The 25,797-nt window shown below is 40.2% G+C and overlaps 1 protein-coding gene across 5 annotated transcripts; it reads right to left on the minus strand.

The window, feature by feature from the left end:
• Positions 1-44: 44 nt before the first annotated feature.
• On the minus strand, positions 45-25,683 carry ZCWPW1 (zinc finger CW-type and PWWP domain containing 1). 5 transcript variants are annotated; one of them, XM_074328331.2, is made up of 17 exons: positions 25,259-25,683; positions 19,440-19,498; positions 18,414-18,667; positions 17,910-17,988; positions 16,982-17,072; positions 16,520-16,677; positions 16,195-16,317; positions 10,250-10,384; positions 9,368-9,488; positions 8,682-8,757; positions 7,910-8,014; positions 6,884-6,967; positions 6,173-6,239; positions 5,685-5,776; positions 1,644-1,704; positions 1,043-1,177; positions 45-498 (listed from the first exon to the last, which is right to left on the minus strand). In XM_074328331.2, exons 2-17 carry the CDS (start codon positions 19,465-19,467, stop codon positions 185-187), a joined length of 1,923 nt encoding a protein of 640 aa, XP_074184432.2. In that variant the 5' UTR covers positions 19,468-19,498; positions 25,259-25,683; the 3' UTR covers positions 45-184. The 5 variants fall into 5 exon arrangements, with proteins under 5 accessions (XP_074184432.2, XP_088652862.1, XP_088652860.1 ...); XM_088796736.1 differs by lacking the exon at positions 25,259-25,683 and adding an exon at positions 25,070-25,159 and having other exon boundaries at positions 10,250-10,366; positions 16,195-16,314; XM_088796734.1 differs by lacking the exon at positions 25,259-25,683 and adding an exon at positions 25,070-25,159 and having other exon boundaries at positions 16,195-16,314.
• Between the last annotated feature and the right edge of the window lie 114 nt (positions 25,684-25,797).

A 25,797-nucleotide genomic window follows, 5' to 3' on the forward strand; every position in this document is an offset into this window, starting at 1 on the left:
GGGAGAGAAGCCAAAAGGAAAAATGTGGTTAGAGACAAACCAAATCAATTAAGCAGGTAACCTATTTTATTAATACATAACCCACACAACTCTGACTAGCCGATTAACCTTGTAGTCAATGACCAATCTCAACAACTCTGCCTCGTGCTCCCAGGGAACAGGGTGAGAACACAAGAGCACAGAACTACTCCTCAAAGAAGGTGAACTCCTCTGCGTCATCTCTATGCTGCGGTTCCACACTCTGCTCCAATTCTTTTCCAATATCTTCCATGAGTTGCTCCAGGTCCAGGTCACTGGAGGCTTCATCGTCAGGGAGGAAGCTTCCAGCCTCCTGAGGCGGTGGCTCCTGGGGTCCAGGCCCTTCCTTCCCCACCGCAGCACAGGTCCCATGATGAGCTGGTGGAATCAGGCCCTTTGGCACCATTCTAACCTCTTTTTCCTCAGACAAGCTTGTTACTGAGACCTTGTTCTGAGGAGCTTTAAATTTTTTCTTAGCGCCTAAATGAAATAGTGACAAAACTGAGAGTCTTATTAGGTCATCTGTCCTTACCTTTTACAAATCAAACTGCTAAATTTCTATTTCCAAAAAATCTCTGGAAAAGATTACCTTTCTCAATAGAAAGAAATAGGCTTTGGAGTCAGAAAGTCCTGGATTCAAGCCATGGATTGGCTATATGCTAGACATGAGTCTTGAACAAATTTTAAACTCTTTCAAATGGCAAATATCTAGTCATAGAAATATTTAAAAAATTAAAGAGAACAAGCATGGAAGTATCTATCTAGTTAGTGCATGGCAATACTCAGTACAAAAAAAAAAAAAAGCCTCCTTAGCATTCTCCTGTCCGCAGATCAAATCAAATCAATAACCATTATGTTTCCATAGTATGTGCTGCATTCTACAATCTGAGAGATGCCCTTTGGCCTAATTTTTGTTCTTTTTCAAGTAATTAAAATCAGTAGAATTGTTCAAAAAGGATCCAGGGAGGGGAGATGCAAACATGAACCTCATTTCCCCACTGTTTTCCGAAGTCTAGAGCCTTACCTGGCTGTTCAGGGTGTGAATTCCCGTGCACTTCCTTACTCCCCGTTACGGGTACAGGAGCAGCTGCAGGTTCATTTACCAGAGATCTCTTCATGGGCTTCCTCTGTGGGGTCCCATCTCGTCCAGCTGCTATGCCTGCATCACCCCCAAACCCCAACCATGAAAGACATTTGTTTATTTTTCTCTAAATGACAGCTTGGAAAGGGTCCACGGGACTCCCCACATTTAAGTCTTCTGCCCTGCAGCTTCTGCTAATCTTAATCTAGTAAATTCTCTCAGTTCCTTTTTTTACCCCCAAATATTTCTTTTCTCCCCCCGTTGGATCTTCTTCTCTTTATGATTCTCCTCAGAGCCTGCCTTTTCCAGGAAGTCATACTTCTTGGCTAAGAATTTAAAACATTCATTCCATCTTTAACCTAAGATTTTATAATTCAATATACAGAAGTGAGGAGGCTATAGCTTCTCCAATTACACTAGCATAATTCTTGCCTGTTTTCTTTGGTTCTGGAGCTGAGACAGTCAAGTCCAACTGCCTGCAGACCCCTTCCATTCTTTGCTTCTGCCCTGCCTTAACTGTCCCATTTCCAGCTGGCTTGCTTACCTCTTGCATTGGGTTTTTTTGTCTGAACTTTGGCTGGCTTGGGACTGGACAAAGTTAGGTCCTAAGGATGGGAGAGAAAATTTTAAAAAGATAAATGAAGAAAATTGTGTTTTTAACAGAGTGGAATGCTACAGAAATGATGGGTGCACGTAATGGAGTCAAATTAGATTCTGTGAGCCTGATACTATTTTAATCAATGACAATAAAGATAAAAATGTTCATCCTTCCCATTCTATTTGATATTAATCAATGCAATGCTTTCTGAACAAGAGAAGGAAATAAAGCTATGCCGCAAAATAAAAAAAATTTGTAAATTAAAAATTAAGAGAAAGTGAGAATCTATATTTCAGAACTTCAGTTTCCAGTTCTACATGTAAGGAGCTTGGAAGTTGCCACTCTGTTCTAACAACTAAAAAGCTAAACAGACTAAAAATCAGCAACTCTTATTGGATCTATGAGAGGTAAGGACATAGGGCAAACTGCTGTCTTTAAGGCTGAAGAGACAGAGGCAAATACAGGGAGTCATGGCTTTCCAGAGCAGAGACTCACAGGCAGAAACCACCCCAAGAACCAGTGCCAGGGTAGGAAAACCTCAATAGCAATAAATGAATTGTTGGAGGCTCAGTGTAAACAAGTCTGAGGGTTAATAATTCCAGGGAGATCCAATAATAGGGGGCTCCCAGACTTTTGTGAGTTTTACCTCTAGCAGTCCTACCAGGTTCTTACAGAAAATAATCAAAGAAAAATCCCCCCCCAAAAAAATGGCGGCGTGAGGTGAGCCTCTGTAAAGCTCCCCTGGAATTTACAAAGAATCAAACAACAAAAACTCCACAAAGGACTCCCTGCACAGCAGACAGGCAAGACGAAGAGGCCCACTACCGACTGAAATCACCTACAGGTGGGAGATTCGCGCGAGTGGAGGGAGGAGGAAAGGGAGAAGTGCGCGGAGACGGAGCTGCGTGGGTGCAGGACGCAGACCTAGCTCAGTGCGCGGAGCTCGCTGCTTCCCGGAACTACCGCAGCTGCGGGAGAGGGAAGAACTCGGACTGCTAGGGCTCCGCCAGGGCTCCACAGGGCTGAGGGGACAGCATATAACACGTCTGAACCCAACGCTCACGGCAGAGACCTCGGAAAAAAGACTGAGGGAAAAAGGCTGAAAACGGTGGTTTAAGCCCGCACTGCCGAGCAGAGAATGGAGCCTTAGGCATTGAGACTAGGCACCCCCTCCCTCCCCTCCCAGAGCTCGCCCCGCCCCCACCTGCCCGGTGCTAGAAGCGAAACAGTAGCAGTGTCAGATCAAAACAACAGAAAATTTGCTGTTTTGAGAACTGTGGACCGCAAACACAAATTCACAGCCCAACTAGTTCCGGCAAAGGGGAGGGAGCTGTGGAAGCAGGACCGGCTGCGGTGGTGGTCGCCGCCATTGCTCTGGGCCACCTCTCACAACTTACCCCGCCCCTGGCCCCACCTATCTGGGTGGATCCCTGCAGGAGTAAACAGAACTGCTGAAATATACCGGCTCTGAATCAGGAGCTGGAAGAGCTTTGGAACATCAAAAGCTCTCCGCATACCCACCGGGACACTGCGCCCTGTGACCTAGACGAACTATTAACAGAGGAGAAGCCCGTCTCCCAGGGAATCCCCCCATTGTGTAAGAAGTTGGAATAGTGCAGAGAAAACATAGCACTACCGTGTGGGAGAAGGAAAATAAGTTGCAGTTGGAGAAATAATAAAACATTCTACCAACAAGTACTGGAAAACAAAAGAAAGACCGCTTTCTATCAACCTGTTGCAGAAGTCACTCCTGTAGATGTCTAGTAAGAGAAATAGTAAACCAGTAATCGCCATGAATAACCAAGGCAACAAGATAGCTCAGAAAGAAAGTGAAAAATCTCCAGAGAAGGCACTTAAAGATACAGAAATATGTGACTTAAATGACAGAGAATTCAAGATTGCAGTTCTGAAAAAACTCAACGAGATACAAGAAAACACAGATAGGCAGTTAAATGAACTCAGAAACTCAATCAAAGAACAGCATGAGCATCTTACGAAAGAGATTGAAATCTTAAAAAGGAACCAAATAGAATTTCTGGAGATTAAGAACTCAATAGAAGAAATTAAGAATGAAATAACCAGCTTAGGTAGTAGAGTTGACCAGATGGAGGAAAGAATCAGTGACCTCAAAGATAGAAACCTGGTAATGACACAAATAGAAGAAGAAAGAGACTTGAGACTTAAAAGAAATGAAAGAACTCTACAAGAACTTTCTGATTCCATCAGAAAGAGCAATATAAGAATAATGGGCATACCAGAAGGAGAAGAAAGAGAGAAGGGAACAGAGATTTCAACAAATCAAACAAATTGTCGATGAGAACTTCCCAAATTTGTGGACAGAACTGGACTCTCGAATCCAAGAAGCAAATAGAACACCTAGTTACCTCAATCCCAACAGGCCTTCTCCAAGGCACATTGTATTGAAGCTGTCTAAAATCAACGACAAAGAAAGAATCCTCAAGGCAGCCAGGGAAAAGAAGATGGTAACTTACAAAGGAAAGCCCATTAGATTATCATCAGATTTTTCAGCAGAAACTCTACAAGTCAGGAGGGAGTGGAACCAAATATTCAAACTATTGAAAGAGAGAAACCATGAGCCAAGAATAATATATCCAGCAAAGATATCCTTTAGATATGAAGGAGGAATAAAGACCTTTCCAGACATACAGAAGCTGAGGGAATTTTCTAATACACGACCTGCTCTACAAGAAATACTAAAGGAGGCTATTCGACCACCATCAAAAGGGACAATTTGTGGTAACCAAAACTCAAAAAGGGGGAGAGTAAAGGCCTGAACTGGAATATGGGAATGGAGAAAGTAAGCGTGCTGAAGAAAATGGAATACTCTAATTATCAAACTTTCTTTTACATAAACTTAAGGGTAACCCAGAACTGAAATATATACTGTAATAAAAGAAGAAACAGAGGGAAATATCATAGAATACCACCACACAGAAATAATAGACAACAACAAAAAGGCAAAGAAACAATGGAGACACAGCCTTACCAGAAAACTAAAGATAGAATGACAGGAAATCCTCACATATCAATAATCACCCTAAATGTAAATGGACAGAACTCACCAATAAAAAGGCACAGAGTAGCAGATTGGATCAAAAAACTAAATCCAACTATATGCTGTCTCCAAGAGACACATCTCATCTACAAGGACAAGCATAGACTCAAAGTGAAAGGGTGGAAATTGACACTCCAAGCAAATGGTACCCAGAGAAAATCAGGTGTAGCCATAATGATATCAGATGAAACAGACTTCAAGGTGAAAAAGATAACAAGAGACAAAGATGGACATTTCATAATGGTGAAGGGGACTATACAACAAGAAGATATAACAGTCATCAATATTTATGCCCCCAATCAGGGAGCACTGAAATATACCAAGCAACTACTAACAGAACTAAAGGGAGAAATTGACCAAAACACAATTATACTAGGGGACTTAAATACATCATTGACAGCTATGGATAGATCATCCAAACAGAAAATAAATAACGAAATAGCAGCCCTAAAACATTAGATGAAATGGACATAACTGACATTTATAGAGCTCTTCATCCTAAAACATCAGACTACACATTCTTTTCTAGTGTACATGGAACATTCTCAAGGATAGACCATATATTGGGACATAAAATCAGTCTCAGCAAATTTAAGAAGATTGAAATCGTATCAAACACATTCTCTGATCACAAGGCTTTGAAATTGGATATCAACTGCAAAAAGAAATCGGGGCAAAACACAAATACATGGAGATTAAACAATATACTTTAAAGAAATAAATTCTTAGAGATGTGCTATATTAGAAAGAATAACTGAGACTCTCCTTCCCTGGAGACCCCTAAGAGATAAGACCAATCAGTCATGGCTACCATGAGGCAGGGACTGGACTGTTCCTTAGTAAATATAAACTGATGCCAACCAGTTGCCCGATAGGAATTTCCTAAAAGGAATCCGAAAAATCAATCTTACTTTTTCCTCTTCCTCCTCCTCTTCCAACTCTGACTCTTCCTCTTCTTTCTCCGCGGAGGAACCTGAGCTGTTAGCCCCAGAGAACATTGAACCTAGAACAGGAATAGGAAGGAAAGGCTAAATCATTTATCCAATAAAACAGTTGATGAGTTAATGGAGCTGAGCCCAGAGAATGAATCTTCTAATTCTATTTTTCATGTCTAAGTGTTATTTTCTCCATGAAATATGATCCTAGATATCATGGTTCCACTCTTTTCAAAGTCCCATCATTATTCAACGTGCACCCTCCCTCCCCACCCCCTTTTCTCCTCCATTTCTCTCTCTTCTCATCCATACATCTATCCATCCCAGACACTTGGTCAATGGGGAGCCTCCTATTATAGAATCCAGAACTAAGCTGATGACATCAGATATAAAGATTCAGTTGTTGCCCTCAGGAAGGAATCCCTCCTCGCCCTCATTAGTCCTCATCCTCCTACTGACCCTACCTTTTCTTTCCCCACTATTGTCAGATCCACGGTATCGGCTCCAGAAACCAAACAAGTTAACCCGTTCCTGAGGAAACCAAGACACAAAAGCATCATCCACTACTCTCCCAGGGGCTATTGTTGCCCTCTGTCTTCAAGGTTTTAGTTATGCAATTTGTATTCCTATTCCATACCATTTTCACTTGAAATTTCACATTAGATTTATCTAGATCTTTGTTGAGATTAACTATTATAATATATTATAGTAAAATAACATATAATTATATAGTATCATAACATATAATATTATAATGTCTTTTTCCCCTGTATTTATAATTCAGTAAATAACTGGGAAGGGAAAATTCACTGTTTGTCATTCTCCGCCCCACCCCCAAAGGCAGAATTTGAGGGTAAAAACTGACTCTGCATAACAGAGAGGTTAGGGTACATACATCTGAGACTTGAAGTCAAATAGGGGGGATGATGCCCCCTACCACAAACTGTCTCTGTCTGCGCTGAGAGAAGATTCAATTTGTCCAAGGGTAGGGAAAAGAATGGAATGAGTTAAGGAATCAAAGAAATTTGGCTTGGGAAGAAAAGGCTATGCAGTTCTAAGACTAACACTGTGTAACATGGAAGGACAAACCAGTTTTCTGAAGTAGGGAATGTATGGTTTGCTTTGGGTCCCAAGTCCCAAAGAGGAGCAGGTATGTGGTCCAAACACTCTCCCACCTGAATACTGATCTGTTCTGCTTCTTGAGCCATTATCAGGGCTGCCCCCAATTTGTGGCTGCAGTCCTTGTTCTTGTACTTTCTCTGAAATAGAAGAAGATTCGAGTCAATGATAAATATCAGAGACGTGACCACATCATGCCGTGACTCACGAGACATTTTCTTTAACTACATTTATTTCCGGTTCCTGGTATTCACATGATACTTATTCATCTTTTGAGCTCAGAGGCAAAATTCCTTCTCCTCCCCCAACAAACCTTTTACCAATTCCTAGAAATATTTTCAACCAATATTTTGGTTAAATCCCATGGAAATTTCAAAAGGAAAGATTAAAGGAGTTCAGATGATTATACTTTTAAGCGTCTTACAAATTTCTTTAGATCCAGCGGCTTGATTTAATACTCACTGCCTGATTTTCTAAGGCCCGTAAGCTGCTGGGCTTCTGCTCGTTTGTAAGGCTGGTCAAACCCAAAGTGATTAGAGGGAAGAACTATTATTTAGTTAATGTAGTGGTTCTCAACCAGAGTAGATTTTGCCCCCCAGAAGGCATTTGGCAATGTCTAGAGACAACTTTTTGGTTTTCACAATTAGGGGTGGGGGTTGCTACTGGCTAGAGGATAATAGAGCCCAGAGATGCTGCTAAAAAGCCTGCAATGCACAGGATAGCCCTCCACAACAAAGAATCATCTGGATCAAAATGTCAGTAGTACCTACACTGAAAAACTCGGAGTTAATCTGTGCCCTCATTTCTGCCACACGTTTTGGCTAAACTATAGAAAACCAGAGTCTTCAGGAAGGCCTCCCAGCTGCAAACAGGGAAGGAGACTAGGAAAAATCATTCCCCTGCTGTGCTGCAGTCCTGGTAGAAAGAAGAGTCCCTCATGAATAACCTCACACTTACATACTTGGTCAGACATGGGACTTTCTCCCAACATAGCTACCCCCTGGGAGAACATCAGGTTTAATTAAAGGAGGATTTGGTTTTCAACTTCCCTGTATCACAACTGACCCCCAAGGGTTGCTCACCACTCCAGCTAGCTCCAGAGACAGCTCCTGGAAGTTCTTTAGCATGTTAACTGGGATCCAAGCACGAGAGGCTGTTTCTCCAAAAAATGTCACGTGGTACTTAGACTGAAATAAAAGATGGTTCTGTTATAGCCTTTTGTCCTCCTTCCTTTGGCCTTCTAACCAGAAAAGGCAGGGGAAGAATTGAGGAGTCACAAGGAAGGAGGTTCTGGGCCTCCCCTGCTCCCTTACGCCTGACCCACCTACCCCATCTCATTCCATTGTTCTTCCATTCTGACCTCAGGAATCCTAACCAAGGCATATTTATCAAAACCATAAATGTCCTAGTAATAAATAAATATTTAATTAGATATAAGTTTGTTTCCACATGTGAGTACTTATTTATGTGTTTGTCAGTCTAGCTAGATGTCTGTTTCTGTTCGTATCTGCTGGCTGTATCTACCATGTTTCCCTGAAAATAAGACCTAGCCAGACAATCAGCTCTAACACATCTTTTGGAGCAAAAATATGATCCGGTCTTACTATAAGACTGGGTATACTATAATATAATAAATATAATAAAGTAAGATATAATTAATATAATAAAATATAACATAATATAATACGGGATCTTATATTAATTTTTGCTCCAAATGACGCATTAGAGCTGACTGTCTGGCTAGGTCTTATTTTCGGGGAAACACGTTATGTTTCTAACTCTGTACATCCATTAGGATGGATTTGTTCATTCCTTTGACCTGAGCACCTACTACCCAGAACCAGGAAAACTCACCGGCAGGGAATCAAGATGAGAAGCAAAAAGAAAATACTCCCCCAGGTCAGGATCAGATTCTACCATGCCTGGCCACCTAGAGAAGACAGATGGGAACAGGGGACAGAAGGGAAAGGGTTAGATGAACAGCATGCAAACTCGCCAATATACATGTACAGAAAGAAGCAATGTGCTTTGCAAACAAAGGCTCTCAAAGATAGACCCCCCTTCTATAAATCCCCCCTCCCCAGTTGAAGTAACTTCCACCAATGTACAGAATCTTCCTAGTAAAAGTATCTTATCCTTCTAGGCCTTCCAGCAGCCCTGAGAACAAAATCTTCTGACTAGGGACATCTCCAAAGAAGAAACTATCCATCTTACCCTTCCTTGTTCTCTATATTTTGTATATCTCTCATATCTCAATGTTTTAAAAAATGCCTTGGAGCTACCCTCTTCTTTCTACCCAATCAGGGTAGAATTGTCAGGCCCTTTTTTACCAGGGAGATACCACCTTCACTGTGAAACCTCTAGAAAACACATTCTTTCAAAGCCTCCAAGCTTGGTACTTCATCTTTTCCCCCACCCCATGTTCTTTCCAGGGCAGGTACCATTTCCATTATAAATGCTTTCCATTTCCTTCCCTCTCTGCTTTAATCTACCACTCTCAAGTCCAGGAAGGGTGCTCTGACTATGCTACGGTGCCCTACCAGGGGTAACCATACTGCTTGGCCCAGATGATGGATCCTGGGATGTAGGAGGCATAGGCCACATCACTCTCACGCCCTGCCCAGGTCTCCTCAGGGATATCACAGCGATTATAATCCAAATCTGCCAAAAAGAGAGAAGGAACGAAAGGAAGGAAAGAGCCTCATAAGGTGAAAATCTAGATGAGGGCAGGGGATAGGCCAAAAAGAAACCGGTATATGCAGCAGGTGGAACCAAAAGGGCTCCTGGGAGATGGGCCTGGAGGAAGAACAAAGATTCCTAGAGGAAATACAGCCTAGATCCAGGAGAAGTAGGAGTGCAGTGCTGCCTCCTTATACTCTACAGAAAGACATTCCAAACTTCTGCCTATCTCTCACATTGTCTGACCCTGTTTCCATCTATGTAACATCATGACAGTAATTTCTCTGAGACTCTGTTTTCTCATTTGTAAAACAAATGGGCTGGACTAGATCGTCATAATCTCTTCCAAGTAATTCCAAACATTTTAGAATTCTAAGCCACTGGATCTCTTTTACCTGATTTTCTCCATATAGCTCATATCCCTTCTTATACACCAACCCAATACCAAAAATCTAATCAAGATTGCCAGGGTCAGATCAATGCTGAAGAAGATGGACTTCACTAAGAACATGTGTTTAGATTCCACGCCCCTCCCCACAACAATACTCTTCAGGGTGTCTTCTTCTAGCCTATCATCCCAGATTCATCTCGATATGACAGGAAGATTCCCTTCTCTCTCCCAAACACTATAAGGACCCCTGGAGTTGAAACTACTCCTACGACACATTTAAGCTAAAGGATACATGCAGGGAAAGAAAGGGGGAAACAATAAAAAAAGAAAAAAACATTTCCACTCATTCTACCTGTATTCTGGTTACAGGACCAATTCTCTGGAAGGACTGAGGGATCAATGTTCCCACGGAGTCGCCGCCATTTCCCACAATTTGGGAAAGAACATTGGACCCAGACTAGACATTGACCTGTGACAGGAAAAGAAACTGAACTGAGGCTCAAAAACGTGCTCTTCCTTCTTCAATCCAACAAAATCAATATATCCTCCCCCACCAGAATCACACAGCCTTAGAGATTAAATAGTCCAGTCCTTGACTTATAAATGGGAAAACTAAGGCTTAGAGAAGGTAACTGACTTGCTGCAGATCAGTCCAAGTTGGTGGCAGAGCTGAGCTTACAAGCCAGGTCTCCCATTTCAATCTTTTTACTATACCATGTATCATCTCTCCTCTACCCAAGGCAGAAAGGAAGTTTCCTGTATTGACAGCTCTTTAAAAGGTTGACTGACATCTTTCTGGCTAGTGCCTCATTCTCTGCTGGCATGTCAGTACTGAAAAGTTCTTTTAAAGGGCTACCCGACATCTTTTATGCACAACATCCAGAGTTTCTATCTGAATCTCAACTGATTTACCAGTCACCAAATTACCAAGTTGCAGTCTTTGGAACCAACAGCCCTGAGTTCACTCCCTCCAAAAGACACAGGTCTAGGTCTATTATTTCTCAATCAACTATTTCCTTCAGGCAAAGTATTCCTTTTATCCACTACTTTCCAAACCCTCATCCCCACCTTTCTCTATCCCCACATTTTCTAAGTTGACCCAGAGCCCCAGTCAGCCTCTCCTCCTTCCCTCCCAAACACTTCCACTATGTTCTTTGGAATTCCAGACAAAAGCAAAAGTCCACATATCCTCAACCTCTTCTCTGAACCTCTATCTCTTTTTTGAAACCTGGTGACCCATTGCCTCTACCCGACCTCACCCCCACCCACAGCCCTCTAAGTGGAGCTGCTTCCTTCTCATACATTCCAAGTCTCTCAGGCCAGAAAATGGGGTCAACATCATCCTTACTCCCCATTGCCACTTCCAGACCATTACTATCCTCCTTCCTATAAAAACCCTTCCTCCTTTGAGGTCCATGATGGATCCACACCACCCTCTCATCTCCCTTGTAAAGGTAAAGATGCTGGCATCTGGTTTAGCGTTCTCCTCTCTACCTCCTGTCCTCATTCCTGATGACCACTATTTCCACAGGCTAACTCACAAAGCACCCATTCCCTGAGTTGCTTGACCTTTCCTGCCACGCCACCTCAGTGATCCACTTCACTTCAGTGATCCACTCCTGCTCTTGCACGCCCCCCCTAGTCAGCCGCTGGGACTGCACACTCCCTTGAACTACTTATCCAAACATCTCTCTCTGCTAAAAATTCTCCCTCCTGCCGCCTCACTTGCTCAAAGACTTCTATAGCAACTTTTCACCTTATCTAGAGCTCTGATCCACTGGCCACTGCTTTCCCCTCAAGCTAGTAGCAACCTCATTTCTTTACTCTGTACTTACTCAATTTGATTCCTTAAATTGGTTTGTAGACATCTTCAACTCCTTTTCCCTCTGTCCTTCCTCTTACCCAGCGGGTGAAACATAACCTGAATGAACCCACTTTACCTTTTCTGTGCCTATATTCATTAAAACTGAGAGTTGCTAGAGAAAAAGCCCATAACCAGGCACATTGGTGCACTACATATTCACAAATAATGTCTCCCTAGGAAGCTCACTCTCCCACTGTCCAATTTTACCTTAAATGTGTGAACATAAGGCAGACCTTTTGTCCCATTGAAATCATCCTTCAGAAAAGCATATTATGGCTCACTTTCTCAATTACTTAATTTTGAAGAACAAAGTACTGGATAGGAATAATATATTAGTCTGAAAAGACAATTGCCAATAATAGCTTTCGATATTTATATAAATTACCTAGCAAGACTAGAAAGTAAGAATGGGAGAAGGAGTGGGGACCATAAAAGTAAATACAGATCAATAAAATAAATGGTTGGTTGTGAAAATAATTAATATTCATGAGAAAATGAGTGAGGAAAAAATCATTCTAATGCTATAGAATTAGATATTTATGGCTTAGGATGAAATTTCCAATGACAGCAATAAATAGTTCTTTAAAGTTCCATTTCAAACAACATAGAAAATGAAGATAATATGTTTGAAAACTATGTTTAAGGCTCACAATGTGGCTCTATGATAATGAACACTGATGTCACAGACACGTTAAGAGCATTTCAGTTGACCATTCATTCTTTTTTTTTTAATTATTCATTACTTTTTTTTTCAGCTACAGTTGACATTCAATATTATTTTATATTAGTTTCAGGTGTACAGCATAGTGGATATTAGTCTTTTCAGACTGATATACCATTCTCAACCAGTTCTTCAAAATTAAGTAATTTATATAATTAAGGCATTTATATAATTTATGCAGTGATCACTCTTCTTAGTCTGCAAAGGCTTAAATTTAAGACCCAAAACCATAAAACTCCTAGAAGACCACTGATTTTTGAAACACTTGTTTCCTTAGATTCTGTGATTCCCTCATTCTCCATTCCAACTCCCCATCTTTCTGGTAGTTTCCTCTTCAGTCTCCTCTACTGGGTTCTCCTTGTTCTTCATTCAGTCTCTAAATGTTGGGGTTCCAAAGCCCAATCATGGGGTGTTTGCTCCCCATGCTACACATTCTTCTGAGGTAAGCTCTCCCATTCCCATAGCTTTGAAATCCATTTTCATACTTGCCAACACACAGATGCATACTCACAGCCTCTGTTCTGAGCTCTAGGTACCGACAGCCACCTTACTCTTCCACATCTCGATGTGGATATCTCACAGTGATCTCACACCTAATGGGCCCGAACCCAAACGCTTGATCTTATTCCTCAAATTTGCTCTTCCTTCACTTTTTCCCATGTCCTTTCATGTAATTGCTCAAGCCAGAAACCAGTCGTCTTTAATATACTCTCTCCTCTCTCCCACAATTCATTACCAAGTTCTTACAATGTTACTTCTAAAACATATATTAAAACCATCCACTTCTCTGTCTCTACTTTCATCATCCAAGCCACCAAAATATCTAATCTTAACATTAACTTCTTAACTCGTCTACTCTTGTCGCCCCATACTTCATTCTCCAATTAATCACCAAAGGGATCCTTTTAAAACATTAATTTGATGATGTCACTCCCCGCTTAAAACCTGCCAGTGTCTTCCCACTGCACTTAGGGTAAAATTCTCTTAGGATAAAATTTGTAACATCATCTTTGATCTAATTACTACCTACCTCTTTACATTTATCCAGTGCCACTTTGCTGCCTTGCTTCCCCTTGCTCTCTGAACTCCAATCAAACCAGCTTTCTTTTAGTACCTGGAATATGCTGAACTTCACCCTACCTAAAACTCTTTCTCCAACTCCTACTCTTCTTCAGGTTTCTGCTTAAATGTCATTTCCTTACAAATGGATTCCCTGACTGGTCCAATCTTAATTAGGTCTCCATTATTTCCTCTCATGACACTCTATTCTTTTCCTTCACTATACTTAACACAAATTGATTGCATTTATCAGATACTTGCTTTTCTACTTCCTACTCCAGGAGCACTCACCTCTCCTTGGCAACTTAAGAAACAGGAAGAGTGGTTCTTTTAGCAAGGGGCTTACACTGTCACTACGATCACAATTTGACTCACAAGAATTGCCTAAGGAGTCAATTTCCATCTCCAGTCTAAAATCCAATCCTTGCCCTAATACTGGGAGGTTCAGGAGATGGCTCAATACCACCCAGAACACCTGACTGTCCAAAGTAGACTAACACCTCCAGTTCCTTACATTCCCATATCCTAATAGTATGAGGAGCAATTTATTGCCTTGGACTACCTTATTTGGCGCCTGCACAGTCTTTCTAGAGTTTTATTTCAAGTATGTACAAACCATATTATGCTTATATAATTACAATTATATACACACTCGTACACACATACATATTAGATAATAGCTGATTGTTTATTCCATTGTTCCTTACACTTTGGGTTCTGTTTTTTTGGCACAAGCCTATTTTCCTCCAGATTGTTAAGTCTATTTATTTTCAAAGTTTCAAACATACTAATATATTGTATGATCTATTTTATTTCTTGTCCTAAATTTCCCAAGATTACCAAGGTTATTTCCTATACAGTATGTGTTTATTATCTGTGCGACACACTAAAACTGTAAATTCTATGAAGTCAGGGATTATCTATTTTGTTCACCACTATAATTCCAGCACCTAGCACAATGCCTGGCACATAATAGAAGGTATTAATAACTACTGTTAAAAGAATAAATAAATCTGTATCTATCCTTGTCTTCCCTACATCCAATCTCAAAGGTTAAGCTGTCCTTTCTAAGAATAAATCCTCTGGTTCTCTTCTCATCCCCTTCAATCTCTCCCTCTCTATAAACAATTTTCCCTGAGCATATAAACATGCTGATAACACTCAGGTCAAGTCTATTTTCTTAAAAAGAAAGTTAGAAAAAGAAAAACTTCCCCTCACCTCTACATCTACCCCCCCCCCTTTATTTACTATTTTCTCCCTCCTAGTTTTCATATCTAAACTAATTGAAAAAAGTATTCTTCAACCAACTATAATCTGCCATTCACCCTTACCAACTGCTCTAATCAAGACCCTAATTACTTCTCAATTGTGATATCCATCAAGCATTTTCAACTCTTTACCCTCTTTGGTGTCTCTGTCGTAGTATTTGACAAAAGCTAAATATACTCCTTTTCTTGAAACTCTCTCCTCCTCTGGCATCTGTGATACCACATTCTCCTAGTTTTTCTTCTACCTTTCTGAATTTTTTCTCAGTTCTTCATTTTCTCTCTGGGCAGCTCTTTCTCTGCTCAACCCTAAACATTATGGTCCCCAGGGATTTTTATTCAGTGCTCTTCTCTTCACTCTACACTTTCTTCTTGGAAAATTTCATCCATTCCTACTGATGCAGATGATTCCCAAATCTCTCTCTGTAACCCAGACTTCTTTCTTGAGCTCTAAATTTCATCACAGACCCACTAACTTGTCCAAAGCTGAATTCATCATCCTAAACTTGCTCTTCCTTCTATATTCTCCATTTCAGATCATAATTTCTTTCAGCTATTCAGTCACGCATGCCAGAAAATAGGATCATCCTAGAGGCCTCCCTCTTCCTCTGCTCTCACATACAACTGGCAACCATATCATACTGATCCTGCCTCTTAAATATCTCAAGTTTGTCTACTGCTCTTCACTTCTACTGTCTATCTTCCTTTTGTGGGTAACTATTTCTATGGGTCTGGTACGTCTTCCATGTTAGTGACAGAGTGAGCTTTCTAAAATGCAAATCTTATCAAATCTTCCCTACTTAATATCAATGGTTCCTCTTTACCTTTCAAATAAAATCCAAATTCCTTAGCTTCACATATAAGGCCTTTTATGATCTGGGCCTTGCATGTCTCTAGCCTTATCTCCCCAACGCCTACAACCTCTTACCTCACAACATACCTAAAAGGGACAACAATTAGCCCTCCTCCATAACTCTGCCAAGAATTATAACTCTGAACCACCCCCCATTCCCACTTTGGTTCACTTGACTAAATTATATTTCAAGATTTGGCTCAAGCAATATCTTTTCTTGGAAACTTTTCCAGGTCTATTCCCAACTTGTAGCTTTCTTATTTGCCTTCCTCAGAAGCCAATCTCCTTTGTGGCAGGCTTACATTCATTTCCTCTAAGCTTACTCAGCACCTCCTAAAATACCTAGTATATAGTATAATAGAAACCCAACAACTTTGGATTATATGAATGAATTAAATAGTTCTCTTCTTCAGCAGCATACCTTCTAACAAGTAGCTGTAGAGAGAGATTAATTATAATCTTTGCAGAATTCCCTCTTCCCTCCATCTCCAGTTTTCAAGCCCAAGCAGTTTTTCCAAACCATGGCTGAACTCACCAAAACCACTTTCTTCTCCCTTTTGTTGATCTATGGTCTGAGAATGAACCTGAACCATTTTCTTTGGTTGGTATTTCTGTCTGTGCTCATATCCACTTTGGGATTTTTGCATTTTCTCATCTTCTGGGAAGATAAAACAAAACATTGTAGGGCAGGAAGATGAAGAAGAGATTCTTTGTAGATAATAAAGTAGGAAGAAGGAAAACTCACAGCATGACAATTTAAAGCCTTGGGCTGAAAATGTTCAGCCTGTCCACTGTCCCATTCCCTAATTTCATGGATTAAGTACTTGAGCCAGATGTCAAAGTATAAATACTATACTTACTAGCTTCCTTCTTTCTTTTACTTAAGGAGAGTCTATTGAATTTCTTCTTGCGTGGTACAGGATCTGGCTGGCCTGGCTTAGATGTCTTTATCTCAGGGATTATTCCATCTTCTTGAGAGGCTGAAATCTCTAGAATATGAGGCACTATTACCCTCTCTCTGAAAATAAGATTTTTTTTTTAATGAGAAGGTAAACAGGAGCAATTTGCAGTAAGCACCTTTTTTTTCTGGAAAAAAAAATCCAAGGAGAAAATTCAGGAGGATAGAAGAACCGTAGGCTTTCTATGGCCTCCTAAAGTCGTTTTATCCGTTTTCTTGCCTATTTTCCCAATTCAAACAAGCATCTTTCCTGAGCTGAGAGAAATCTAGAGATATGAAAAATAACCATATAGATAAACAGATAGACCATTTATGAATATTAAGTCCACCCTGTGATCAACTTGCCTCACAGGGATAAACTTACCCATCAGCATTATCATTATCAGTAGTAGAAGAAGCAATTCCTGGTTCCTTGTCTAACTGGGTACATCTTAGGGGCTTGGCACAGGAAGTCTCTGCAAAATAAAGGCTAGATTCCATCCCTCTCAAAACAAAATACTATAAGCATAAAAGCAATGAAAGAAAATAACCACTCCATTATATCCAAACTGTACCCTTTCATTAAAATGTCTCCCACCTGGTGCCTAGAAGAGTCTCCTTTTGGACTTTTGTCATATCATAAAACTTTTAAGTCTTTAAATTCTCAAGAAAAACTACAAATCCATGTCCTTCTGCAAGCCTTTCCAGATTGATCTGCCTCATTCCAGGATAACCAGGTAATGTTAATTTTATTTTTAATATTGTGTTTTATATCATATGTTCCTCAAACTTTCTCTAGGAATACAAGTACACCTAAGAATTGCTGAAAATGTCAGACCATTCTCCTTAGCCTTCTGGACCTTCTGGAGAGGGTCTCGAGGTCTATGCTATAGATTTCTTTATTCTAAAAATCAAATCCCTGAGCATATGTTAAAACAGTTTCAAAACAGAAAACGTACAAGGGTAAATGGAAACTAAGTTCTTTAAACTTGGGAAAAACAATTTATCTTTTCTAAATATATTGTAAACATATAAAAATGAATTTAAATTACATTTTTTGACTCTAGAGATGATTATTTTTATGTTCTGAAGTCAATGTAATCTACTTTTCTAAAAATCTATACCCCCTATCTAAGGAGTTTTGGCTATAGTCCTGTTGATAAAAGATGAAGTATTTTAAAATATTTCTAAGTTCCATCTAATATTTTCTTCCTTAGGAATATGGAGGGAAAGAATGAAGCTGTCAACTTACTCTACACCTCAGGTAATGGTTTTTCGCTTAACTGAAACTTTTTCTGTCACTATAAGCATACCCAAGCTCTGCTGGAGGGACTTCTGTAGCACAAGCTGGACAATCTCCTCAAATTCTGCATTGGTAAGACTTGATTTTTCCTGCAGAGACAAAGGTAGAGGAGGAAAACTGCTCATCTTTTCCCATTCCTCCTCTCTGGCCAGTCAGGGAAGCCTCCTTTAGATGAGGCAATAAGTTCATTGAAATCAATGAACAAACCTAAGGACCCCAGAAACTCTATCCCAGATCTCCTGGAAACAAAGGAGTGAAAGGAAAAAGTTGATAAAGTTTCTGTCTACCTCTACTATCATCTCCAACCCACTTCAGCCCTTACCTACCCATTATTTCCTGCTGAATGCTTTCATCAAAACATTTTTTACCTCTTTGAGGAAAGGAATAAGAAACTGAAAAAGAATAAGAAACTGAAACTACAGGATGAATTTCCCCAACATGTAAAGATTCTGTTTGTCTAGGCTAGATGACGAGGAGAAACTGTCCCACTAAAGCCCATCAATATAACTGATACCTTTTTTTTCTTCTTTGCTTGCTTGTTATCTTGAGCCTTTACTTTTTTCTCCTGGCCACTGCTTGGACCATTCTTTGTGGTTGCTTTTGCCTTCTTCTTCTCTAACTTGGCCTTTGGCAGGTTTGGCCTGGCTTGTGCCTCTGGAGAACTGATCCCCAGGGTCTCCTCTTTGGGTGAGTTAGGGCTACAGGGCGTCAGGCTATGCAATTTTTGTGTAGGTGGGGCAAAGGCTTTTTTTGGTCCTTTCCCATATTCTGAAAGAAATTTGATTATCAAATGGAATTTGTGAAACATAGAGATTAATACAGAGATTGCCAAACAATGCCCATTGACTGACCATATCAGAAGTATCTGGAGAAAAAATTTAACAAATTCAGATTTCTAGGCTTCTCTTCACCTACACTCACCTCACCTGCCCTGAAATTCTGATGAAGTAGTTTGAAATAAGACCCAAGAATTTGTAATTTTACAAGTCTATCTAGATGATGATTCTGACATACTTCCAGGCTTAGGAACCACGGCCTAACTCAAACGCAATAAATATAAGCATATGGGAAACTGAATTATTCAAATGTGAAAATTTTTAATTTGCTCATTTTAACTTTGGACAAATTTTTACAAGAAATTAGAGAAAATGGAAAAAAAATAGTCAAAATCTACAAATGATGCTATGAAAATTGTATTGACCCTCCCAGGTATAAGTAATATCTCTTTCTTCTGAGCCTCCATAACACTTTGTACCTGCCTGGTAGCATTCACCCCATTCAAACTTACATTATAGATATTTAAATGTCTTTTCTATCCCTACAAGTTCATACATTTCTTGAGCAGGACTGTTTCTAAAATAATATATTTCATTCAAAATATCTAGAAATGTAGCAACTTTAACAGAGTGCACACAAAATATGGGAACTGAGCTTCCCTTTGGTGGGCATCTGGACCTCTTGGTCCAGATGACCAAGAGCTGAGACAGAAGGGGAAAATGAGAGAAATGTATAAAGTGAACTTCCCTCACTCTGGACTCACCTTCTTTACTCTGCAATGTTGTCATCATTCAGCTCAGAAGCTATACTTCCTTTGTGTCTCTGTTAGGAAAATTTAAAAAATTAACTTCAATGACTCTGACTGAATATAATTTTAAACTTTCTTCTCTCCCTGTCTTCTTGGGTTCAGCATCTTTTTTCCTGGAACCCCTGAACTACATTTTCAGCCTTCTTTTTTTTTTTTTTTTTTTTTTTTTTTTTAAGATTTTATTGGGGAAGGGGAACAGGACTTTATTGGGGAATAGTGTGTACTTCCAGGCCTTTTTTCCAAGTCAAGTTGTTGTCCTTTCAATCTTAGTTGTGGAGGGTGCTGTTCAGCTTCAAGTTATTGTCCTTTCAGTCTTAGTTGTGGAGGGCGCAGCTCAGCTCCAGGTCCAGTTGCCGTTGCTAGTTGCAGGGGGCACAGCCCACCATCCCTTGCGGGAGTCGAACCAGCAACCTTGTGGTTGAGAGGACGCGCTCCAACCAACTGAGCCATCTGGGAGGCAGCTCAGCTCAAGGTGCTGTGTTCAATCTTAGTTGCAAGGAGCACAGTCCAGCATCCCTTGCGGGAGTCGAGGAGTTGAACAGGCAACCTTGTAGTTGAGAGCCCACTGGCCCATGTGGGAATCGAACCGGCTGCCTTCGGAGTTAGGAGCAGGGAGCTCTAACCGCCTGAGCTACTGGGCCGGCCCCATTTTCTACCTTCTTGACTACACTTCTCATCAGTTCCAATTACATGCCAGGGAATAATGAGAGTTACTGTTTCAAAGATTAGCAATAAGACTGAGGAAGTAATGGTGGTAGTGATGTGTTAAAAAGAAAATTCAACTAAGTAAAGTTTGAAGACCTTTTTGGCTTATTAAATGATTCATGAATCGGGCATCATCCAATCAACCAGACAGAAAGAAGCTCCAGGAAGCTATACAAAATAAGGCTTTTATAGGCAGAAGGGAGAGGAACAAGGAAGTTATACTAGGCAAAAAAGAGGATTGGTTATTGCAAGGTTACTTTCCTTTAGGGGACGGCAGGGATCTATCTGGCAGATTACCTAACTAGTGCTGGTCAGGTGATTACTGATTGACTGGTTTAAGATTCCATTTCTAGGAGGGCTGAAACTGTAATAAAATTACACCTTGGTTTGGTGACATGGGGCTTAGCATAAGAAACTCCATTTGGGGCCTGTTGTCTTGTTTTTAACAGATGGAAGTATAAACAGTCGTAGGATAGTAGCAGTAGGGTATGGATGGTCCTGGGAATTAAAGAGTGAGAGTTTTCTTCAGAGTAATAACCTCATTTCACAAGTTAAATGCTTTTAACCATTTTAACCTCATAGGATACACAAAAAGCATAGATTTTTAAATTTTCCATGTGCTTCAATGTGTACTTTTGTACACATTGAAAATTATATTTCTAGGTACTCTAGAGTGAAAGGCCCAGGCTGTTCACAGCCATAGGCAACGGAGGGATGAAAGTGAGGAACCTCCCATCACATCGTATGCTGGAGATTAGCATACCCACACAGTTATTAGTCATCTGTGGCCCAGCAGAGTGCCAAGACTCACCTTGTGATATTTCAATAATTTATACATTTTCCAATTTATATTTTCCACTATTGATATTTGTTCTACCCAGCTATTTGAAGAGAATTGCGTTTCGTTTTATCAGCCTAAACTTCTCATAATCCACTACCCAGTTTTCTTTAGGCTTAAAGCACATAATTCACTTTTTAAAATTTTTATTGGGGAACAGTGTGTTTTTCCAGGACCCATGAGCTCCAAGTCAAGTCATTGTTTTCAATCTAGTTCTGGAGGGTGCAGCTCACTGGCCCATGTGGGAATCGAACCGGCAACCTTGGTGTTATGAGCACTGCGCTCTAACCAACTGAGTCAACCGGCCACCTTTCACTCTTATTTTTAACAGTTATAACAAACACTATAGCTCTTTAGAGGTCATAAAATGCCATCTTCCCCTTTTACAGATGAAAAAATATACAAAGACAGGTTAAGTGGTTTGCCCAAAGCCTCAGTGTTAATACCCAGGCCTTCAGATTTTAAATGATATTAATAGCATATCTGTTCTTCTCAATGATCTTATTTCTTTGAAGGCCCTGGACCTGAAACTCAATCTTCCAACTCTGCCATCTGCCACTAGAAAGAGATCCAAAAGCAGCATGAAATGGATCTTTTGGTTTATATACAGTTCCCTTTAAAGGATCTGGAAATGTTAAGACCCTCAAATGACCAAGCAATAGTAAACACTCAATTGTTCAGGGTGCAGAGTTCCTCTCCTTAGTTCCCAAGATAAATTCAAAAGGTGTTGGGGCTTGACTTAGTAGGGCCACAGCATGGCTCAGTGTAAAGTATTTTTAAATTATCTTTTGGTATTTTTCTGTTCCTTCTCTTGGTTCTATAAATGTGAACAATTCAGATGTGCTGTTCTGCAGAACTACTTGTCCTTAATATTAAAGAGCATATTTGCTCACTTTTTCTATTTAACTCTTCACCACCCACCCCCAAACTTATTTGCTCCAGGAAAAAAGGCAAATGGTAAACTGGGGGAGAAACTCTGTAGCAAATTGGTCTCCTTCTTTATGGTCATCTTAAATAGAAGCTAGAAACTGAATAAAATTGGCTGCAAAAGGAATTTGACCACAAATGACAAACATATCTTCTCTCAGACTCCAGAATTCCAAAAATAATCATGAGAAGTCCCTGTGAAGGTAATCTACATCATAAGAAGAGCTATACTGAATGAGAAATGAAAATTAGTGTATTTGAGATATTCAATTTTTAAAAATGTACATCTACATAATATGCTTGTACATCCATAAACTATCCCGAAGAATACACAAGAAACTGACAAAAGTACCTCTGGAGAGTGGAATTGTGTGGCTGGGGTGGAAGCGAGCTTTTTACCGTACCGCCCTGTGCATCTCTAGCATTTTATAACATACATATATTACCACTTCAAAAGGGATTTTTTAAATGTTATTTAAATAAAATAAAAAGAGTATTTTTGATCAACCTGAAAATGCAAGAATTTCCAATATTTAGGTTCAAATCATTATCTAAGCCTATACTGACCTCTCTAGGCAAAAGTATGTTACTGGAGCCCCAACCAACTGGATACAATTGTGGATCATCGTTGATTTAATGATGTAGTAAATCTATCAGCAGTGATGTATAATTAGAGGGGGGTGGTGATGAAGAACCTTACTTTTAAAGAAAATCCTAACCTGATCAATAAAGGGAAAGCCAGAAAGTCACTGTCTGACAACTCAAGTCTCTGCTCCTCTATTTCAGACTAATTATTTACATCCACAATAACAAATACTGAAAACTAGTTCACAAAGAGAAAAAATTTAAAAAACAGTTAATAAATATACAAAACACCACCAACTTACATCTGATCAGCTACTAAATGACTAGGGGCTCTAGCTCCAGGAATAACATTTGAGGCTTTCATTTTTCTTACCTTAGATGAAAAAGAGAGGGGGAAAAAATCCAATAAAGCTTTAAGTATGAAAGTAAAAGAAAGTTCCATAAACCAGATGCTATTCACTCAATATAAAAAAGAAGGGTGAATAAGAAGAGAGGAGAAAACTTAGAAACAACAAATAAAGGACACCAAGAGAAGATGAAAGAGGTATTCCAAGAAATAGAAAGTTTTCTCTCACTTACACATTAAAAATCATCACACTGTTTTTAAGATAAAATCACCTAGCTCAGCAGTTCTCAAAGTATGATACAAATTGTCCTGAGGGTCTCCTCTTTTTTCCATTTATCTGTGTTAGGCTGAATTTTCTCATATATTTCAATCAAAACAAGATTCAAGCATACCTTAAAGATAACACAGCTTTGGTTCCAGACCACCATAATAAAGTGAGTACTACAATAAAGCAAACTGTACTCTTTTCACTGCTGGAGGGTCTTGCCTTCAATTTGTAAAAAAAAACAAAACCAAAATCTGTGAAGTGCAATAAAGCAGAGGGCAATAAAACAAGGTATGCCTGTATCATAATAGATTGAATTCAGAAACAGATGAAAATCCAGCTGTCTTCTATTAAGCCAGACATGAAAGATATTTACAAAAATGTAAAACAATGTCATTCTTCACACTAACTTTCCTTTCACTTAGGAAAATATTTTTCATAAAAATGTTATTTGTTAATATGCAATGGGTTTATTGTTATTTTAATATCAATAAATGCTTAACTTTGTTTAAATATTTCAATACCAATAAATATACAAATAGATACAAACCAATTTTTTGGAGTCCTTCATAATTTTTGAGAGTATAAAAGGGTTCTTGAGACCAACATGTTTGAGAACTGATCTAGCTAAATAATTCAGTCTTGTCAATATTTTTCAAAAAGCATTCTCCTCACTCCTCCCCCTACTTAGAATGTGTTCACAAATTTCCCTCTCCTAACTATCCAATGTTCCCTCTTTATATTGTCCCTGGAATCCTAGGTCTAAGAGAACAAAAATAAACCCTTTAGATTTGTTCTCTAACACAGACTCCATGGACTTCAAAAAACTGTATTTAAAGACTATATTTAAAATCTCCTTTAAGCGGGTGTTGGATTTCCTTTTGGCTTTAATATTTTCATGCCTCTATTAATAATAGTAGTTTCCTTTCCTTTTTTTTTTTTTTTTTTTTTTTTTGGTATGTGTGTTCAGCGAGCATGATTTAAAACTTTTAACAAAACAGAGAAAAAAGATTCCAGCTACCCTACTGCCTATATTAGACTACCTAACAAGACATTACTGTCATAACTACGGTAGTTGGACGAAACCTTTTACAGAAGCTTATAAATTATTAAGGATGAAGTAAAGCTTCTTGGTTCACAGAGTGCAAAAAAGCACAGAGATCCAGACACTTATCAACAAAATACTCTTTCTTTGGGGACTCTGATCTCGTTCAGATTCTTGCTATCTACTGCCAGAGATGTTTCCACGTGTGCCGCTGTTAGGGACCTCAAACTAGCCTTTTTGTGTTGTTTTTCACTTAAAGGAGCACATTCCGCTTCAACTTCCAGTTCCCCGCACCATTCCTCCCTCTAGCGGTGCCGAGGTTTGGAACAGTAAAAGGCCTTAATTACACCTTTAAAACCAGACGGGAGACTTTCCGGTGATTCGCATTTTCCCTCTCTCTTCCCTCACCAATTCTCTCTTAAAGATAAGAATTAAGATCTGAGGTATCACAGAGTCAAAAATCCTCAACGCCCCTCAAAGGGTAAAATAGTGGCTTTCTAGCTTCTCTTCCCCATCAAGAACCCCACGATGAGAGAATTTCCCCTCAGCTGCCCCTCCCGCTGAGGTACCAGTATCCTCATTCTCGCTCAGACCGGCGTTGCCTGCCATGAAATTCACTTAAAAGAGCACAGAGATATTGTTTGTTGAGGGTGAGTCTTGGGGTTAGAGATTCTAAGGAGCAGGGGTAAGAGTTGGTTGTTGCCCTGAAAAGAAAACTTCTCTTCAGACGAAAGGTTCCGGGATTGGTCGCACCTAGCACTTTCATTTGCAAAGGGAGAGGAGCCAGCTACCTTCTGGAATGAAGAGGACCTAAAAGCTAGGAGCAGAGTGACCTATTTCAGCAATTCCGCAAGCCCCTCCAACCTCGACTCACTTTTCCCGCCACCAAGAAAAGGCGCGAGGCCACACAAAGCTCCACAGCTCCCTCGAGCGGCGAACTCCCAATGCTGCGGCGCATGCGCAGCTGGAAGCCGCTTTGCTCTTGCGCAGCTGAGTTATTTCCGCCAGCTTTCACTAGAACGCCCTCTAAAACTACAAATCCCATAATTCTGGTCGGCCTCACCTTTTTTGTTTTTAAGGCAGCCGCAGGAGCGCCCGACCGTTGAGGAAGCATATCTTTCTTTTCCTAACTTTTCTCTCTCCCAGACTGCCTTTTCCTTCCTCTTTTCGTTCCCTGATTCCTATTCTTCCTTTTAGTCTCCTTCGCACCTTTATTTTAATATTTCTTTTGAAACTATACTTAGCCCCACTCTCGCCTCTACTCCTCTTTTCTCAGCCGCAGGACCCGCACCCCCAAGCACTCTTGGCAGGGAGAACGGGCCACCTAGCACCCAGTGGAAAGAGCGTCGAATAGCTTCCTCTCCATTGGCCGAAGCAGGGGCCCAAAGTAGACCAAAACCTCTTCCCCAGCCACACTCGTTTTTCTAGAAAGGGGCGCGAAGCCGCAGCTTGCGCTCGGGAAGGACTGCCTGCGAGAGGACGGCTGTAATGGGCAAAGGGTCGCAGTCCGCGGACTAGGGACTCATGCGCAGGCGTCGGGTGGTGGGCGGAGGCGTTGGGGTCGGGACTGTGCGTGTGAAAACAGGGAAGGGCGTGGTATCC

Source organism: Rhinolophus sinicus, chromosome 3, assembly GCF_057876585.1.
Source record: "Rhinolophus sinicus isolate RSI-liver-muscle chromosome 3, RSI-T2T, whole genome shotgun sequence".
Taxonomy (NCBI): Eukaryota; Metazoa; Chordata; class Mammalia; order Chiroptera; family Rhinolophidae; genus Rhinolophus; species Rhinolophus sinicus.

Coding starts and splice junctions, on each gene's coding strand:
- ZCWPW1 (XM_074328331.2), bottom strand. CDS start 19,467: ATGATGACAACATTGCAGAGTAAAGAAG. Junction 8,758..9,367: donor AAGCAGTATGGTTACCCCTG/GTAGGGCACCGT, acceptor TGTCTTCTCTAG/GTGGCCAGGCATGGTAGAAT. Junction 5,777..6,172: donor CAATAGTGGGGAAAGAAAAG/GTAGGGTCAGTA, acceptor TTCCTGTTCTAG/GTTCAATGTTCTCTGGGGCT.